The following is a 20,330-nucleotide window of genomic DNA, read 5'->3' as shown; positions in this document are numbered from 1 at the left end:
AGTTCCACTACACAACGCCTCCCAGAAGCCCTCGCGGCCCGACTCAACTTCCGGCCAGAACGGAGCAGGAGTTTCCTGTGTGAGGGCGGCTGGTGAGCCAGGTCTGCTCTGGTGGCTGAGCCCGAGCGTGCCGAGTTACCGCGAACTGCAACTCTGAGACCTGGCTAAACTCTGAGAGTTGCAGGAGCAGCCGTTTCGGGTGGACCCAGCGAGGGCGCTGAGAGGAATCGGCCGTGGGGCTCGCTGTGGACCACATTTCCCAGAGGGCCTGGCGACTCGTGCTCTTCTCGCGGGAACTCGAACTTCTCATCACGCCTGGCGGGAGCGTTAGATCCTTGAGGTGAGATCGTGGGCACCTGGGGGAACTGGTTCAGCTCTGCAGCTTCGGACCCCCGGGGACCCGAAAGGCCTAAGTTGAGGAGACCGGAGGCCGATATGGAGCTCGGTACTTGGGCCTGTGCGGGCGGAGCGGCGTGAGAAGAGGGAGGTTATGCGACCCGTGTGCAGATATAGGATGCCTGTCATTGTGGAATTGTGACTGTGCCCCCCTATGGTGGTGTGTCCTTGTGGCCCCGCGACACTGGGGTACCTGCGACTGTGCGAGTGTGTGTGTTTCGTGTTGAATTTGTGATTGTATCTGTGATACCATGTTTGGTTCTGTGTGCGGATGTGGAGTGCGTGTTCCCTTGTTTTAAGAACGACTGTTTAAGGTATGTGGCACTGTGTGTATGGGTATGAGGCTCCTGTCAACTGTGCGATTGTTACTCCAGAACTCTGTCCTTAGGAAATCTCTGTGAGGTTTGGTTAGATTATTGACCTCAACAGCAGTAACCTCAGCTTTCTCCTGAGACACTGGGATTGGACGGGACGCCCCATTCCTCTGATCTCATTCCCTTTATGTGCTGGGGGATGGGGATGGGGCTGACCTGTGACCTGACCAGTTTGAGCAACAAGAAAAACCTGGTGTCTTACGATGACTTTCTACTTTCCAAGTTCTGTCCTTCTCCAGGTGAGGCGCAGAAGAGAAGGAAACAATGCATGCTGAACTTCTACAAGCAGTTTTCAGGGTATGTTGGGGTTTCCTCTTTTCTTTCGTTCTTCTGAAAGTTAATGCTTAATAAAGATGCCATTTGATTATAGGTTCCTATAATTTTCCCACTGGAGAAAAGGATAGTTGAGCCTGCTACTGAAGCACAGTAACTCCCATATACCTAACGTTTACTTATTTGGAAAATGGCTCCACTCTGTTTGCCATGTTTTCTTCTTTTTATTTTTATATTTTAAATTTTTTTAGATTTTTTTTTTTTGATGTGGACCATTTTCAAAGTCTTTATTGAATTTGTTACAATATTGCTTCTGTTTTATGCTTTGGTTTTTTTGGCTGCAAGGCATGTGGCATCCCAGCTCCCCCACCAGGGGTCAAACCTGCACCCCCTACATTGGAAGGCGAAGTCCCAACCACTGGACCACTAGGGAAGTCCCAAGTTTTCTTCTTTTTAAATGCAATATTTATTATGACTTTAAAATAAAAGCATAATGTTTTAGAGATTTTAAAAACACAGATTACCAAGAAAAAATGAAATGAGACCACTCAAATAACTAGTGTTAATATTTTGGTGTATTTTCATTATTTTTCCAAAATCAAATTATGCTTCATTTACCATTTTATATCCTATATTTTCACTAAAAAATATCATTCTCCTGTGTTGTCAAATGATCTTTGTAAATACCATTTTTCAAAGATACACTATTTTTTGTGAATGAGTTATGGTTTATTCGTCAGATGAGTTGTGTCAGACATGAAATCTTTAAACACTTATTTAAAATATTTATTTGTACAAACACATATACATAGATGCACATAGGTTTGAGTTGCAATTTCCATGATTAATAATGAGATTGAACACCACTTCATATGTTTATTGGTTATCAGGGTTTCTTCTTTTGTGACACACCTGTTGAAATCTTTTATTTTGCTCTTAGATTATCTTTTTTTTAAGATATAAATTATTTATTTATTTATTTATTTATTTTTGGCTCCGTTGGGTCTTCATTGCTGCGCACAGGCTTTCTCTAGTTGCGGAGAGCTACTTTTCGTTGCGGTGCACGGGCTTCTCATTGCGGTGGCTTCTCTTTGTTGCAGAGCACAGGCTCTAGGTGGGCAGGCTTCAGTAGTTGTGGCATGCGGGCTCAGTAATTGTGGCTCACGGGCTCTAGCGCTCAAGCCTCAGTAATTGTGGCACACGGGCTTAGTTGCACTGCGGCATGTGGGATCTTCCCGGACCAGGGCTTGAACCCGTGTCCCCTGCATTGGCAGGCGGATTCTTAACCACTGCACCACCAGGGAAGTCCCTGGATTATCTCTTATTGATTCATGGGAATTCTTTATATTATCGGGATATGGATCCTTTATTGATTATATTTTACTACTATTTGGATTGTTTTATCACTTCCCTTAAGGTAGTTTTATGAATAAAATTTGAATTTTTTAAATTATTTTTTTTTAATTTTTGGTTGCGTTGAGTCTTTGTTGCGGTGCGCGGGCTTCTCATTGCCGTGGCTTCTCTTTTTTTTTTTTTTAAACTTACATATAATAGCTCTTTTTTTTTAAAATTTATTTATTTTATTTATTTATTTTTTTTTTATGGCTGTGTTGGGTCTTCGTTTCTGTGCAGGGGCTTCCTCTAGCTGTGGCAAGCGGGGGCCACTCCTCATCGTGGTGCGCGGGCCTCTCACTATCACGGCCTCTCTTGTTGCGGAGCACAGGCTCCAGACGCGCAGGCTCAGCAATCGTGGCTCACGGGCCCAGCCGCTCCGCGGCATGTGGGATCTTCCCAGACCAGGGCCCGAACCTGTGTCCCCTGCATTGGCAGGCAGATTCTCAACCACTGCGCCCCCAGGGAGCCGTGGCTTCTCTTTTGCAGAGCACGGGCTCTAGGCGCGCGGGCTTCAGTAGTTAATAGCGCGGACTCTAGGGCACACAGGCTTTGGTAGTTGTGGTGCGCGGGCTCAGTAGTTGTGGTGCACAGGCTTAGTTGCTCTGCAGCATGTGGGATCTTCCTGGACCAGGGCTCGAACCCGTGTCTACTGCATTGGCAGGCGGATTCTTAACCACTGCACCACCAGGGAAGTCCTCCTAATTTTTTATCAAATTTTTTTCCCTTGGTGGTATCTTTTTGTATCTTATTTAGGAAATCCTTCCCTGTCCCAAGGTTATGCAGATATTCTATATTTATATTTAAAACGATAATCCCATTTATTTACTTAACCTATTTTTAATTATTCTAGCTCCTCATTTGAGGTAATTTGACTTTTCTTCCTCTGGCTGTTTTTAAGGCTTTCTCTCTGTTTTTGGCTTTCTGTAACTCAAGTATGATGTGCCTAAATGTGCATTTCTTTTTATTTATCTGCTTGGAATTTGTTAAGAGTTTTTGAATTTGTGGATAGGTGTTCAGGAATATCCTCAGCCATCTTCAAAGATTGCCCTGCCTCATTCTCTCTCTTCTTCTTAGGCTCTAATTATACACAGGTTATAATTTCTCTCCTTTTTTTTTGGTCTATTACTTTCTTTTTGGTTTTTAGAGTTAATACTTGTAGCTAAAATCAAAGCAATATTAGGCAAAAGAACTTTACCTTGTTTCAGGACAGGAGTGGAGGGCATGGCAGGTAGCTAGAGTTTTTGGGTTCTTCCTCTAACTGGTAGAAAAAAATATCTTTATTCAGTTATGTTTCAACACTTCTAATCTTGGGGAGCTCACCAAATCATAAGGCTATCAGTTCACTTTATGATTCTCTTATCTGAAAATTAGAGTGTACCAAGGTAGAGGACTCAGAATAGGGATTGTGTTTTCTGAAGGTATAAATTGGGAGCTGAAACTAAATTTGGAACTCTCAGTTTTAAAAATGTGTGTTTGGTACTGAGGCAAAGAAAGTCAGGATGAGAATCAGTCTCCCCAAGTCTGTTCAGTTTAAGGCCTTTCTATCTGAATTTCTTCAGAAAAGGGCTGAGTCTTTCTAATCCATTCTCCTGTGCCAAAGCCCGAACAGAGCATCTGGTTCCCTTCCCCCATCAACCTCTAATTACACTCGCCATCTCTGTAATGAAGATTATTGCCCAATATTAATGGGAGTAACTCTAGGGAGGTAGTATACTGTAGTGGAAAATAAATTTTAAAAGGAATAAAATGAATTTTGTTCTTAGAAGCTAACCTAATGTTTAATCAGGAAATATCTGAAACATTCCAGGTAAAATCAGAAAAAGACAAGGTTATACAGCATTACCGATGTTATTTAACATTGTTCTGTAGGTATTAACCAAAGCACTTAGACAAGAGGAAAAATTAAGTTAAAAATTAGAAAAGAGAGTGTAAGATTATTACTTTCTGCAGATGCTATGACTGTGTACCTGGAAAATCAAATCAACTTGTAACCAACACTTTGAAATAAGCAGGACTCCATAGGGAGCAAGCAAAAGAATTTTTTCCCCCTATAATTTCCACTCTCAATTCTATGGCTAATGTTTTTGTTGCCCTGAATAAAAGCTTGTGTAGTCCCTATAATTGTTTTGATCACTCTTTGGTATTCTTTGGTTATTTTCAGTCACAAGATCAGTCTCATTTTACTAATTACAACCTCTAGTTGAGTGTAATAATGTGCAAATTTCATTTAAAGCCTTTTCTCTGAGCTCAGACTTGCTTCAGGCTAGAAGCTTACAGTGTGAAAAGGGGGACCTACTAAGCTGCTTTGTTTCTTTAATCTGAACTCCTCTTTTCTTTGCTCAGTAGTCAGTTTCTTTACTATAGTCCTCTATCCTCCTGTTCTAGGTGTTGCTCTCTAGGTCTGCTCTCTAGGTCTAGATATTGTTCGGGGACTTGCCTTTTACAATTATACTGGACTTTGTTCACCATTCTCATGTTAGTTTTCTAGTTTCAGAATATAATACCTTTCATTTTCTTAATTTACTCTCTAGTTTTGATGGAACACTTAGGCCAGTAGCTTCCTGAGAAAAGCTAGACAGGAGATAATTTAACATTCATTCTCTGTGGTTCTACAATTGTCTCTTTTTTTTTTTTTTTTTTTTTTTTTTTTTTTTTTGCTGCACCACATGACTTGTGGGATCTTAGTTCCCCAACCGGGGATCGAACCCACGCCCCCTGCATTGGAAGTGTGGAGTCTTAACCATTGGATCGCCAGGGAAGTCCCTAGAATTGTCTTGATTTAATCGTCGCGCTAACTTGGTATTTAATCTTTCTTTTTTTTAATGGGTTTTAAAAATTGTTTTCTTTGGGAAAAGTGCATCTTACAAGAGGGCAGCTGCAAAATACAGAGACCTCTGCAACAATTACTTGTTTTTGCTTAAAGTGAAAGAATGAGTGGTATCCAAGGAATCAAAGCAGTAGGTGGACAAATCAGGAGCATCTCCAAGTTATTTTCAGGAAATAGAACAACAAAACTCAAAGCCATAATTTCCGATCAAGGGATTCTTCTAAGAATTTAGCTTATCTCGTGGATTACCACCCCTCCGTCCCCTTTTAGGGGAAAAGCATGACTTACTATTGCAAACCAATTTTGGTATTTAATCTTGCTTCGTATATTATCTTCATACTAGCTTTGGCTGTGTGTGGAATTCTCGGCCAGAATTTGTTGTTTTTTGTAATATTAAAGGAATCACTTCATTTTCTTGTTTTAAATGGTGCTGTTGAGAAATCCATTGCCATTCTGATTCCTGAAAATTTTTATGTGATCCACAGAAGCTTTTGGAAAGTTCTGTTTTTCCCTGATATTCTGAAATTTTAGTCCAAAATATATCATAAGGTTTTTTTTTTTTTTAAGTCCGTCACATTTTTCCCTCTCTTGGGGCTTAAAGGGAACATGGGAAGGAATTCTCATTTATGCAGACTTTACTGTGGCCAGGCACTGAACTGCATGCTTGCTATTTCATCTCATTGGAAAAGTCCACTCTGTTTGCACATTCCTAGACATACCCCTCTGTATATAGGAGATATGTCTTGACTTATATTGATATAATCGATTCCAGCTCCTTCAGTTTGCTTAATAATCCCTGTCCTTTTCTGTAGAGCCCTCTACCACCTCATCTACTATCATCTTTTTCTTCTCTCTTTCCATTGTGAAAGCATGTTTGTTGTTTCAGGGGTCAGTGATGTTCAGGGATGTGTCTATAAACTTCTCTCAGGAGGAATGGGAGTGCCTGGACTCTGGTCAGATGAATTTATACAAAGAAGTGATGTTGGAGAATTTCAGCAACCTGGTTTCAGTGGGTAAGGATAACTCTCCCCCGAAATTCCGAGTCTGCCCTTGGGAATGTCTCCTTTCTCCATTGTGAATTACTCATTTCAAGTAACCAGCTAAATCTCTGCACTCTGTTCCCCAAGGAATGGTTGAGTTGGAATGGAATGGAAGAGTTGGAAATGGGCAGCTCCACTGGGCTGTGGCTGAAGCTTCATCTTCATCTTTCTCCGGTCCTTCCCTATAGGGGCATCTCTTTCTTGATCACCAAGGGACTGGATCTGGCTTCTGGGACACCAACAGCATAACCATGTCCCATGTCTTTTCTTGTGATCAGGACTTTCCAGTTCTAAGCCAGCTGTGATCTCCTTATTGGAACAAGGAAAAGAGCCCTGGATGGTTGACAGAGAGCTGACGAGAGGCCTTTGTTCAGGTAAGTGAGAGGTGATAGAGCAGGAGCAGAACCTGAGGAGGTATTACCTATATAAGATGTTATCAGAAAACTCCCCTCAAAAACCCAAGCCCTCTTCCATAAAAAAGGTATCTTGCTTTTTTTCTCTTATACTTTGTTCCTAGTCCAAAGTAGCAAGTACCTTCCTTTGTCATTTCCAAGAGTTATTCTACCTACCTTTTAGATTTCATTCCTTCATAGGATCTGCTGCATTTAGACTTGTATTAACAGTAGATATTCCCACCCTAAGAAGTGTGTGTGTGTTGTGTGTATGTGTTCCGATACTGGTTTTCATTTTATCTACTTTCCAAGTATTTGTTAACTTCATTAACCAGGTTGTCCTGGATAGTAGTTCATTGTTTCATTTATCAAACATTTGATTTTTTTTTACATTAAAAAAATTCAGATATAACATACATATGGAAACTACATGAGTGATTGTATAGTGTGAAGAATTACAAGTGAATGCATCCATGTAACCACCACTTCAGACAAGTAATAGAAAATTACTAGCACCTTAGAATCGTTTCTGCCCTTTTCCAATCACTAGCCTCTTTGTCCTCCTCTTGACTTCTAACTCCATGAGCTGAATATAAGTGGAATCATACAGTATTTATTCTTTTGCCCTTGTTTTTTCTCAACTTTATGTTTATGGGACACATCATCCATGTTATTGCATATAGCTGATGTTAGTTCATTCTCAGTGCTATGCTGTATTCCATTCTATGAATATATTTTATAGTATGTATTATATATTGCTAATTATTATAAATAAATATCTTTTCTACTATTGACCGTTGGGTTGTTTTCCAGTTTTTAGCTATGTGAACATTCCTTTGGTGCATATATGTACACATTTCTTTTGGGTGTATACCCAGGAGTGGAATTACTGGGTAATAGGATATGTGTTGGTTCAATTTTAAAAGATAATGCCAGTTTTCCAAAGTGGTTATACCAATTTATACTTCCACTAGCAGTGTGAAAGTTGCTATTGCTCTGCATTCTTGCCAGTTCTTTTTTTAAAATAAATTTATTTATTTATTTATTTATTTATTTATGGCTGCGTTGGGTCTTCGTTGCTGCGTGTGGGCTTTCTCTAGTTGCGGCAAGCAGGGGCTACTCTTTGTTGCAGTGCGCGGGCTTCTCAATGCAGTGGCTTCTCTTGTTGCAGAGCACAGGCTCTAGGCGTGCGGTCCTCAGCAGTTGTGGCTCGCAGGCTCCAGAGAGCAGGCTCAGTAGTTGTGACCCACGGGCTTAGTTGCTCCATGGCATGTGGGATCCTTCCGGACCAGGGCTCAAACCTGTGTTCCCTGCATTGGCAGGCGGATTCTTAACCACTGCACCACCAGGGAAGCCCTTGCCAGTTCTTGATATTGCTAGACCTTTTAATTTTAGACATTCTGTGGGTGTGGGTGGGTGTGGGTGGGTGTGTGTGTGTGTGTTCTGTGACTTGCCCGTTTAAGTTTCTTGGTTCTATTCATTAGGTTGTCTTCATTTTTCTTAGTGATTTGAAGGAGTTTTTTGTATAGTCTGTATATGAGCCTTTGTAAACATCATCTACCACTCTATAGCTTACTTTCTTATTCTTTTAGTGCTGTCTTTTAATTTTATTAATTTTAAGTAGTCAAGCTTATCTATCTTTTCCTTTATAGTTGTTGCTTTTTGTGTTCTGTGTAGGACTCATTGCCTACCCCAAAGTCATGAAGATGCTTCCTGTGTTATATTCTAGTAGCTTTATTGTTTTACCTTTTACATTTAGATCTCCAGTTTCCTAGAGCTGATATTTGTATATAGTATGAAGTAGGGGTCAAATTTCATTATTTTTCCACATAAATATCCAATTGACCAGGCAGTGTATACTGAAAAGACTTTTTCCCTCTCTCTATAATGCTACTTTTGTCATAAATCATGTGTTGCCATATCTGTGAGTCTGTCTCTGAACTTTATTCTGTTCCATTGGCTTGTCTACCTTTGTCCCAATACCACACTATAATAGTACTGTAGTCTATAATAAGGTTTATTTTCTGGCAGAGCAAGTTCTCCTGCTTCTTCTTCTTGGTAATTTTCATATAAATTTTATTTTATTTTATTATAATTATTTTTCATAAATTTATTTATTTATTTTTGGCTGCGTTGTATGTTCGTTGCTGTGCACGGGCTCCTCATTGCGGTGGCTTCTCTTGTTGCAGAGCACGGGCTCCAGGCACACGGGCTTTAGTAGTTGTGGCTTATGGGCTCTAGAGCGCAGGCTCAGTAGTTGTGGCACACGGGCTTAGTATCTCCGCGGCATGTGGGATCTTCCCAGACCACGGCTCAAACCCGTGTCCCCTGCATTGGCAGGCAGATTCTTAACCAGTGCACCACCAGGGAAGTCCTCATTATAAATTTTAGAATCAGCTTATTAATATTCACATACACATAAAAATAACTGCTGACATTTTGATTAAGGTTAAAATAAATTTATACATCAGTTTCTGGAGAATTAACATTTTGGAACAGTCTTCTAAAAAAGTTTGATTTTTTAATTTGTGCAAGTAGTCTGCTAGGTGCTACATAGTTTAAAAAATATGTAGACTTATTAAGAAATTCATTGTTTAATGTGGGAGCTAGAACATTTCTGTAAATTATTTCTACAAAGTAGAATTCAGCAAACAAGAAGAACAAATAGGAAGCTCAGAAGAAAGTTATAGAACAGTCAAAAAGTACAGAAGTGGTATTGATTCAAGTAGAAATTAATTGTTGGATCCTTGGAAGTAGATGTAACCTATCGAGATAGTGATAGAAATAGACCATGCCTCCATTGAGAGAGAATTCTGGATTCAACAAAGCTCTAGGAACCTAGGCAGGAGTTTGTGAATCTCCTTCCTTGCCCTCAGTAGGTCTCAGCTAGCCTTAAATATTTTATAAGCAGGGATCCAGAATTTTTTTCCTCCATAAATTGAATCATTTTCCTCTCTATCATCTGTAAAAGAATTGAGCTTTCTTCATTGATTTCTGGTGCCATCTTTATTGGGTAATAAATTCGCATATATGAGTCTTTCTCCACACTCTATTGTCTTGTTATGGTGTAATGCCAGTACGAGTGTCTTTATTTCTTTGGCTTGTATTTTTTAATATCTAATATCACCTTCTTATTTTTCAGATCCAAGGTTTGCTTAGCCTCTGGAGTATTTTTCCTTTTTTTGTTTTTATTTCTCTGTGTCTCTCTTATTGCTTTTCCTCCCTACCAACTTGCTTACTCACTCCCTTCTCTATCTTTCCTTGACCCCATACTTTTACACATGGTCTCTGTTTATTCTTTTTCCACTTTTTAATAATTACTTAAATAGTATTAAATATATAACATGAAAGGTAAAACTATTATTTAAAAACGAAATTTTTAAATATTTAAACTTTTTAAAGAGAAAATCTTTGTGAAAAATAGACAAAGAAAGATAACTTACCTTAAACTCCAAAAGTAGGAGCACGAAGTCTACCTCAAGGAAGTTGGCAGCGGAAACCTGCATAGCGGTGGAGAAGAGCTACCTTAGGCCCAGTGGCGACTGTGGAAGCAAGCAGCAGCAATGGGAAAGGGCAAGGGAGTCGAGACCTCAGTTACCTTTTACTGATTGGAGGAGGTGGCAAAGTGCAACTCCCTGAAGGAGATATGGCTGGTGATCCATGGGCAAGTCTGTGATGTCACCTGCTTTCTTAACGAGCATCCTGGTGGAGAAGAGGTTCTGCTGGATCAAGCTCGTGGAGATGCAACTGAAAGCTTTGAAGATGTAGGCCACTCGTCTGAGGCCAGAGAAGTGCTCAAGCAGTACTATATTGGTGATGTGCCTCTGAATGACTTTAAACCTGGAAGTGGGGGACTTCCCTGGTGCTCCAGTGGGTAAGACTCTGTGCTCCCAATGCAGGGGGTCTGGGTCTGATCTCTGGTTGGGGAACTAGATCCCACATGGATGCCTCAACTAAGAGTCTGTGTGCTGCAACTAAGAAGCCCTCGTGCATACCATAACTAAAGATCCCACGTGCTGCAACTAAGACCCAGTGCAGCCAAAATAAATAAATATTTTAAAAACAAACAAAAAAACATGGAAAGGGTAGCAAGGACCCTCCAAAAAGCAACACATGCAAAAGCTGCTGGTCGTGTTGGATCTTCCCCATCATAGACCATGTTCTCTTAGGTATTCTGTATCATTACTACACAGCGGAGAGCTAATCCTCCCAAGGAGACCTTGTTGAAATCTGGAAAGCATATCCACTTGGGAATGAGAACTAGAGACTTGTTTGGAGGCTGCAGCAGTGCCTTCTCGAATCCTGCTAATTGTATTCTTCCCCTTCGGAACCCAGACTGTTGGCCAGATATCCACCTCAGCCCTGGGCCAATGTCCAAGTCATTTCTTAGAGTCTTACTCTCAAAGCACCTGCTCATTGTTCTGTGTCCTTGCCGTTGTTCCCTCTCTTTATTCTTTTCCATGGGCACCTTTATGTTTCAAAGTTTCTTTTGTAATTACGGTCCACATGTCCTAGTGACATTGCCCTTTGGTAAAATTGCTTTCCAATACTTTGAATGCATATTAGACATACTTAACAGGGCATCACACTCTGGTTTTGAAGCTTTTCTTTTTCCCTTTTTAAGTAAATATTGTTAAAAATAAATAAATAAAACTCCAAAAGTACAAACCATACAGCAAAAACATGAACTGGAAATACATCTGAATTAAGGATTTCTGCTAAATGAAGGACACAATAGATAAATTTAATGCAGAGTAGACTAGAAGATACTTGCTAATTAAGAGGAAGAAGTTAGTGACCCCAATAAAAATACCAATAAAGGTTAACAAAGCTAAAATGCTAATAAGCCTACCAGATGTTCATACTTATTAATAATTAGAAATGCAAATGAAGGCAATAATGAAATATCACTTTTCACTTATTAGGCTAGAAAAGTAGAAAGCTGGATAATGACAACTGTGGGTGGGGACAAAGAAATTCTTACACACTTTTGGTGAAAGTATACAGTGGTGTTGCCTTTCTCTACAGCCATCTGGTACTACTTAAACAGGTATACATATGCCCCACTTTGGGGTATATATCTAAAATTGAAAATAATGCAAAAGGATAAATACTTCATGTCTTTCAAATGTCATACCAGTGTATCATCTATCAGGTCCATTCGAGGATTATTTAATTATCTGGGGAAATGTATCATTGTTTCACTTACTATTTACTACTCATTAGGGACCAGGTTCTCTTAAAATTAGATGTTAAATTTAAAAAGATTGATAAGTTGCGAATGATTCGTCTGGTGGAAAAGGTAGCCGAAAGGTATAGTTTTATTATCCTATAACACAGTAACTCGTTTTTGTATCCAACTTAGTGATGTTATTCCTGCATTCTTTCTTTAGGATACCATATGAACTCAGTCTCTCCTAGATAATTGGAACTAGCTTGATCATTCCTCTGGCCCTCTCATTAATGGGTTAAATAAATCTTTAAAACGTGCTTAGCATATTCTGTTTCATTGGTTTATGTGATTGTCTTTATGCCAGTACCATACTGTTTTAACTGTTGTAGCTTTGTCATATACTTTGAAATCAGAAAGTGTGATACCGCTTAGCTTTCTTACACTTTCTAAAGATTATTTTTAGCTCTTCCAATTTTTTTTCTATTAATATTTCTGTAAAAAATGCCATTGGGATTTTTATAGGGATTGCATTGAATCTGTAGATTACACTTTAACAATACGAAGTCTTCCAGTCCACAAGCATGCGATCGCTTTCCATTTAGTGTCATCTTTAATTTCTTCAATGTTTTATAGTTTTCACTGTATAAGTCTTTCATCTCCCTATTTAAGTTTATTCCTAAGTATTTAATTCCTTTTGATGCTATTATAAATGGAATTGTTTTCCTGATTTCCTTTCAGATTGTTTATTGTTAGTGTATAGAAACACTGTAGTTTTGTATCCTGCAACTGAAAACTAAATTTGTTTAATTCTGACAGTTTTTATGTGGAGCCTTTAGGGTTTTCTATGTCATTTTCAAATAGGGACAATTTTACTTCTAAGTTTATTGAGAGTTTTTAGTCATGAAAGGATGTTGAATTTTATGAAATGCTTCTCATCTATTGAGATGATTGTGTGATTTTTATCCTTTATTTTGTTAATGTGGTATATCACATTGATTTTTGTATGTTGAACCATCTTTGCATCCTAGGGATAAATCGTAGTTGGTCATGATGTATGATCCTTTTAGTGTGCTGTTGAGAATTTTTGCATTTATATTCATTAGGGATGTTGGCCTGTAATTTTCTTTTTTATGACTTCCTTGTCTGGGTTTGGTCTGAGGGTAATGCTGGCTTCATAAAATGAGTTTGGAAGTCTTCCCTGCTCTTCAGTTTTTTTGGAAGAGTTTGAGAAGGATTGGCATAATGTGTGGTAGAATTCACTAGTGAACCTCCCAACAAAGAAGAGCCTAGGCTTTCTATTACTAATTCAGTCTCCTTACTAGTTATAGACTTTCTATTTAGACTTTCTGTTTCTTCATGACTTTCTGTTTCTTCATGATTCAGTCTTGGTAGGTTGTATGTTTCTAGGAATTTTTCCATTTCCTCCAGTTTATCCAGTTTCTTGGTGTATAATTGTTCATAGTATTCTCTTATGATAGTTTTTATTTCTGTGACATCAGTTATAATGTCTCTTTTATTTCTGATTTTATTTGAGTCTCCTCTCTTTTTTTCTTAATCTAGCTAAAAGTTTGTCAATTTTATTTATCTTTTCAATAAACCAACTATTAGTTCCATTGATCTTTTCTGTTGTTTTTCTATTCTCTATTTCATTTATCTCTGCCCTAATCTTTATTATTTCCTTCCTTCTGCTAACTTTGGGTTTAGTTTGTTCCTTGAAATGTAAAGTTAGGTTGTATATTTGCGATTCTTCTTTTTCAATGTAGGAACTATAAAATTCCCTCTTCATACTGCTTTTTCTGCATCCCATAAGTGTTTTTGTTTGTCTGAAGATATTTTCTAATTCTTTGGGCCATTGGTTGTTCAAAAGTGTGTTTTTAATTTCCACATATTTGTGAGTTTTCCAGTTTTCCTTTTGCTGTTGATTTCTAGTTTTGTTCCACTGTAGTCAGAAAAGATACTTGATATGGTTTCCATCTTACATTTCTTAAGACTTATTTTGTGAACTAACGTGTGATCTATCCTAGGGAATGTTCCATGTATGCTTGATAAGAATATATTCTGCTGCTGTTGAATGGAATATTCTATATATGTCATTTAGGTTCATTTGCCCTGTGGTATTGTTCAAGTCACTTTTCTTTCTTGATTTACTGTCTGATTGTTCTATCTATTATTGAAAGTAGGCTATGGAAGTGTCCTGCTGTTGTATTTTTGTCTATGTCTCCCTTCAGTTTTGACAGTGTTTGCTTAATATACTTAAGTGCTCTGATATTGGGTGCAGGTATGTTTATAATTGTTATAGCTTCTTGGTGAATTGACCATTTTATCATTGTATAATATCCTTGTTTGTTTCTTGTGACAGCTTTAGCTTAAAATCTGTTTTAGCTTAAAGTCTATTTTATCTGATGTAAGTATAGCCACCCTTGCTCTCTTTAGGTTACCATTTGCATGGATTATCTTTTTCCATCCCTCAGTTTCAGCCATTATCTGTGTTCTTAAATCTAAAGTGGGTCTCTGGAGGACATCATATAGTTGGATATTGTTGTTTTCTCCATTCAGCCAGTCTCTTTTGATTTGAGAGTTTAATCCATTTACATTTAAAGTTATTATTGAAGGATTTACTATTGCCATTTTGTTCATTGTTTTCTGTTCTTTTTGTAGTTCTTTTGTCCTGCTTTTCCGCTCTTGCTGCCTTCCTTTTGTTTCTTTGATTTTTTTGTATTGATATGCTTTGAATCCTTTTTATTTTTCTTTTCTGTAATCTCTATAAGGTATCTTCTTTGTGGTTATCATTGGGCTTTCAAAAATATAACAGTATGTTTTCAGCTGATAACAATTTAACTTCAGTCACATACAAAAACACTTTTACTTCTCGCTACCCACACTTTGTGTTGACATTGTACTCTTCTGGTACATAGATATGTTCACCAACCAGGAAGCTTCCCCCAATCCTTGCCAAGTTTTTTACTGGGGGTGTCATTATGTGGGAAGTGGTGACCAGTGCCATCCCTTGAAACTAAGGGTCCATTGTGAATCACCTCCTTATCATACATAATTCAGGTATGATCAAAAGACACTTGTTGTGAATAACAAAAGACAGTCTAGTGGTTTTTGAAGTTCCAATGGTTTTTGAAGCTCTGTGCCAGGAACTGGAAACAAAGACCAGATGTATTTTCTGTATCACAAGTATGTATATTTTCTGTTAATTCTTTCTCCTCAGTTCAGTACCCATGCCCACAGCTATGCTGGATATTCCTGAGTCCAGATTTTCTCTGGTTCCATTTTTCTAGATTTCTAGTTTTCTGTGAGAATGGAAAACTATAATCATCCTGTCCTGTGCGATGGGGAGGAGATACAGTCTTTGAACTCATCCTTCAGCTTTTACTGTTCTCTGCACTCCACTGTTAGAAGTGCCTGATGCCTCCAATTCTTGTGCATTTGTAGGGATTTGCACCATGAATCAGTACTGTGGAATTTACCCACTGTTGGCTCAATTTGATATTCTCCAGTCTGCACTCACTTATCACTCATCCATTGGCTTTCCAGTTTCCAAGTTTTATTGCTACTGTTTCTTCTCCAGTATCTTTTGTCCTAGTGGGGTTTTCCTTTCCCCTTGTTAAGCTTTTACTAGAATTTTCTTGTGGATTCATGAACAAGAATTGGTAAACTTATATATACTGTCTGCCATTTTTAACAGAAATTATGCCCCCCTTTTATTAAAAATACAATTGACCCTCATTACTCACAGATTATTTATGAATTCACTTACTAAGATTTATTTGTAAGCCCCAAATCAATACTTACAGTGCTTTCATGGTAATTAGCAGACATATGCAGAGTGGCAGAAAATGTTGACATGGAGTTCCTATTTTCTCACAGAGAATGTTTCATTCTTATTCTCTTCTTTCTAACACTCAAGCTTCCTCCCTTCTTAGTAACTGCCATGACTTGAAGACTCCATTTCTCTTTCCCAGCAGCAGCATCACAAAAGTCCAAGGTAAACTATTTTCAGTGAATCCCCAACATATATGAGGCTCTATTCACAGAAGAAATTTACGTGTCTGCCATTCTCACCAGTTTCATTCAGCACCCTAGACTTGTTGAGGGCTGTCCCCCAGTGTGAATTTGCCAACAATATACCCTTTGCTTAGAGTTGCTGACCCTCCCCCACCCCCATTTATACATTTCAACACATTTATTCCTTAGTAGTCCTATAGGTACGACAGTTATCCACAAATAACAAAACATATAGTATGACGCTCTGTGAGTATATGCTTATATAAATGTATATATGATTAGAATCACTGTATAATGTGGAAGATGGCCCTGAATAGTGTGGATTCATTGAAGTTGCAGGTGATTCTGATCCACACCAGGATTATAGAGGCCATCTATTTCCCTAATTACCCTCTTCAACTTCCTCTGTTGCTTCTCCTTAATGTCTGTGCTTTTCTTATCAATTTTACAAATTGCCTAGCCATATTTGAGGACTGTCTAAGCATTTACTTTCCCAAATATTTTCAGCTTAATCTTTGCATTTCTTTTTCAGAAGTTTAACCTTTCCCAGCATAGGAAAAATGAGCGTATGCCTTTTTATTTTCTTCCAGATCTGGAATCCGTGTGTGAGACCAAGTTACTCTCTCTAAAGAAGAGACATTTTAGTCAAGTGATGTTTACCCATGAAGACATACCCACTTTTATTCAGCCCACGTTTCTTATTCCACATCAAAAAACTATTAATGAAGAGAAGCCCTGTGAATGTAAAATATGTGGAAAAGCCTTTAATCAAAACTTACACTTTGTTCAACATCAGAGAATTCATTCTGCTGAAAAAAACTATGAATGTAAGGAGTGTGGGAAATCCTTTAGTCGTGGCTCACTTGTTGCTCGACATCAGAGGATTCACACTGGTGAAAAACCCTATGAGTGTAAAGAATGCGGCAAGGCTTTTAGTTGTAGTTCATATTTTTCTCAACATCAGAGGATTCACACTGGTGAGAAACCCTATGAATGTAAGGAATGTGGAAAAGCCTTTAATTATTGCTCAAACCTTAATGATCATCAGAGAATTCACACTGGTGAAAAACCCTATGAATGTAAAGTATGTGGAAAAGCCTTTACTAAGAGTTCACAACTTTTTCCACATCTGAGAATTCATACCGGTGAGAAACCTTATGAATGTAAGGAATGTGGGAAAGCCTTTACTCAACATTCAAGGCTTATTCAACACCACAGGATGCATACTGGTGAGAAACCTTATAAGTGTAAGGAATGTGAGAAGGCCTTTAGTAGTGCCTCAACACTTACTAACCATCACAGAATTCATGCTGGCAAGAAACTCTATGAATGTAAAGAATGTGGAAAGGCCTTTATTCAGAGCTCAGAACTTATTCAACATCAGAGAATACATACAGATGAAAAACCATATGAATGTAATGAATGTGGAAAGGCTTTTAATAAAGGCTCAAACCTTACTCGACATCAAAGAATTCACACTGGTGAGAAACCTTATGACTGCAAGGAATGTGGAAAGGCCTTTGGTAGTCGCTCTGACCTCATCCGCCATGAAGGAATTCATATTGGATAAATGAAAGGCCCTTATGACTGTAAGGAGTATGGAAAGGCCTTTGGTAGTCGCTGTGACCTCATCCACCATGAAGGAATTCATATTGGATAAATGATAGGCCCTTTTGATAACCTTTATAATAATATTTTTTAAAACAGGTAATGCAAAAAATAAACAAAAAATCCCAGATAATGCATGATCAAAGTTCCTCTCTGTAGTAGTTTTCTAGGGCTACTATAACAAAGTACCAAGTACCACAAAACTAGGTGGCTTAAAACAACAGAAACTTATTCTCTCAGTTTTTGAGCCTTGAAACCCACAAAGTTGTTGGCAAGGTTGGTTCCTTCTGGGGCTCCGAGGAAGAATGTGTTCCATGCCTATCTCCTAGCTTCTTGTAACAGCAATTTTTGCCATACCTTGGCTTGTAGACGCATTGCTCCAATCTCTGCCTCCATCTTCACACTGTGTTCTCTCTGTGTCTCTTCTTTCATATGGACACTGGTCATATTGCATTAGGGCTCACCCTAAGGACCTCATCTTAACTTGATTATATGTGCAAAGACCTTATTTCCATGTAAGATCACATTCACAGATACCAGGTGTTAGGACCTCAGCATATTTCAACCAATTACCCTCTGTTAATACTGTTTTCTAATGTATTTGTAATTTTATACATAAAGTTAATCAAATGTATTTTAAAATGTGAATTCAAGGTCTAAATTAAACACCCTTTTCCCCAAAAAAAGATTCTATCCCCAAACTACTTATTCCATAATTCCTTCCCATTTATTCTCTGTTTTGGTTATATAGCTTGTATTAACTTATGTTTTAGGGCCGTCTTTTCTATATCTGTGGCCTACAGAATTACTACACTGTAAATTATGTTACATAGGCTATCTTTGAATTCATGGTGGAGTTATAACTTTGTTTTTGAAGGCAGCTGTATTCTTTTTTCCTTTTGTAAAATTAATATTTTCTTATTGTAAAAAAAAAAAAAAAAAAGGACACCAAGAAAAAAATAAAGATTATTTGTAAGCCTACCAAACAGAGATGACTACTTCAAATTATCACAACATATCCTTCCAGGCTTTATTTAGTGTAATCGTGACATGCATGCTGTACCATAACCTGCTTTTATCATGCTACTATTTCAGCAAGTATGATGTTTATGTATCATTCTTTTTAATGGTATCATAATAATCTTTTCTGTGGTCGACTATCATTTTGCTAAATAACTACCGATAAACATTTTGGTGCCTGTTTAAACTTTGCAGTTAGAAAAGTTGCCTTCTAAATGCAACTTTAGTACTTTTTTTGTTTGAAACTTAAAAAAAACATTAAATATCAGTGCTGAAATAACTGATGAACATTTTCTTCCTATAAAAAATTGCCAATAACTCCCAATTCCCTCATAATCACTATTACAAATTTGTTTTTATCCTTTGAGACTTTTTTTAAAAATTTATTTTATTTTTGGCTGTGTTGGATCTTTTTTGCTGCATGCGGGCTTTTTCTCTGTTTGCAGTGAGCGGGGCCTACTCTTCATTGCAGTATGTGGGCTTCTTATTGCAGTGGCTTCTCATTGCGGAGCATGGGCTCCAGGTGCACGGGCTTCAGTAGTTGTGGCAGGTGGGCTCAGTAGTTGTGGCTTGCAGGCTCTAGAGCGCAGGCTCAGTAGTTGTGGCGCATGGTCTTAGTTGCTCCACGGCATGTGGGATCTTCCTGGAGCAGGGCTCAAACCCATGTCCCCTGCATTGGCAGGTGGATTCTTAACCACTGCGCCACCAGGGAAGCCCTATCCTTTGAGACCTTTTAAAAAAAACTTTTTTACGTGCATGCACACACAACCAAGTAAGCAAATGCTTGTAGAAAAAGTGCTGCTTTATAATTTTTTTTGTATAAATATATACTGATGATGTGTGTCTTGGATTGCTGTAAGGATAAATGAGTTAAGTGTAAAATGGTTGGGACTCTTACCAGTATACAGTAACTAGCTGATAGTTATCCAACGTTAGCAGTAATATTTTCACTGTTATTATTTGTGGAAAGGACTTCTACCATGTTTCATCATGTTCACACCTTAATTTATATCAAAGAATTTATAATGAAAAAAGACCAGTGGGTATAATGTTTTTAGAAAAGCATCTCACCAACACTTACTCCTTATTCAGCATGAAGTTTAAAAAGAAAATTAAAATCCTAAGAAAAAGACAAAGAATGGGTGAATAAGCCTACATTCACACCTCATATTTCATGCTGCACAATTTCATACCCATCAAAAAAACCTATTTATAGTAGTTGAAAACACATTTGTCAAAAAAGAGCAAAACATGAAATATTAATAATCACTTCCCCCTCAAAGCAGAACACATGTAGGTCACATTCTTTTCCAGAATGGGAAAAAAATATGATAGCCAACAATATCTGAATATTGATAACACCCCTCCAAATATTAGTTAAGAAGGAAATCAATCCCTGAATTATGAATATATGAAAATAAGCACATTATGTAGAAAAACGTTGAGGGTTGACAGGCAGCCAGATCTGTATTTAGATTAAAATGTATAGCCTAATAGGCATGTGGATATTAAAACATGAAGAAATTATTAACAGGGAATTCTCTGGCAGTCCAGTGGTTAGGAGTCTGCGCTCTCACTGCTGAGGGCCGGGGTTCAATCCTTGGTCAGGGAACTAAGATCCCAAAAGTTGCATGTCACGGCCAAAAGGAAAAAAGAAATTATTAATAAGTGAACTAAATGTACAAGCCAAAATGCTAGAAAAATAAAAGCAAACTAAATCCAAATATAGAATAAAAGGTATCAGTAAAAATAAAAGGCAAAAATACTTCAAGGAAAAAGTAAAATTATTTCTTTGTCCGAAAAAAATACATATAGATA

General features: G+C 38.0%; 2 protein-coding genes and 1 pseudogene across 2 annotated transcripts in view; 2 read left to right on the top strand and 1 right to left on the bottom strand.

Annotated features, from left to right (window-relative positions):
- ZNF568 (zinc finger protein 568) overlaps window positions 1-77 on the bottom strand; it is a 40,519-nt gene extending 40,442 nt beyond the window's left edge. Inside the window, exon 1 of the mRNA XM_059906239.1 lies at window positions 49-77. The gene's annotated coding sequence lies outside the window, so the exon portion shown is untranslated. The remainder of the gene's footprint in view (window positions 1-48) is intronic.
- ZNF829 (zinc finger protein 829) lies at window positions 71-18,331 on the top strand. The gene is made up of 5 exons (XM_059906303.1): window positions 71-445; window positions 994-1,067; window positions 6,152-6,278; window positions 6,584-6,679; window positions 16,475-18,331. The coding sequence occupies exons 2-5, from the start codon at window positions 1,035-1,037 to the stop codon at window positions 17,452-17,454; spliced, it is 1,236 nt and encodes a 411-aa protein (XP_059762286.1). The 5' UTR covers window positions 71-445; window positions 994-1,034; the 3' UTR covers window positions 17,455-18,331.
- On the top strand, window positions 9,768-10,961 carry LOC132353852 (cytochrome b5 type B-like; annotated as a pseudogene).
- Window positions 18,332-20,330: the final 1,999 nt, after the last annotated feature.

Source organism: Balaenoptera ricei, chromosome 19, assembly GCF_028023285.1.
Source record: "Balaenoptera ricei isolate mBalRic1 chromosome 19, mBalRic1.hap2, whole genome shotgun sequence".
NCBI classification, from domain to species: Eukaryota; Metazoa; Chordata; class Mammalia; order Artiodactyla; family Balaenopteridae; genus Balaenoptera; species Balaenoptera ricei.
Note: the sequence above shows the minus strand (reverse complement) of the source record. Positions and strands in the feature narration are given on the sequence as shown.

Excerpts from the sequence above, each read along its gene's own strand:
- ZNF829 (XM_059906303.1), top strand. The coding sequence starts at position 1,035 with ATGCATGCTGAACTTCTACAAGCAGTTTTCAGG. Across the intron at positions 6,279-6,583 it reads CAGCAACCTGGTTTCAGTGG|GACTTTCCAGTTCTAAGCCA; the intron begins GTAAGGATAACT and ends TCTTGTGATCAG. Across the intron at positions 6,680-16,474 it reads GACGAGAGGCCTTTGTTCAG|ATCTGGAATCCGTGTGTGAG; the intron begins GTAAGTGAGAGG and ends ATTTTCTTCCAG.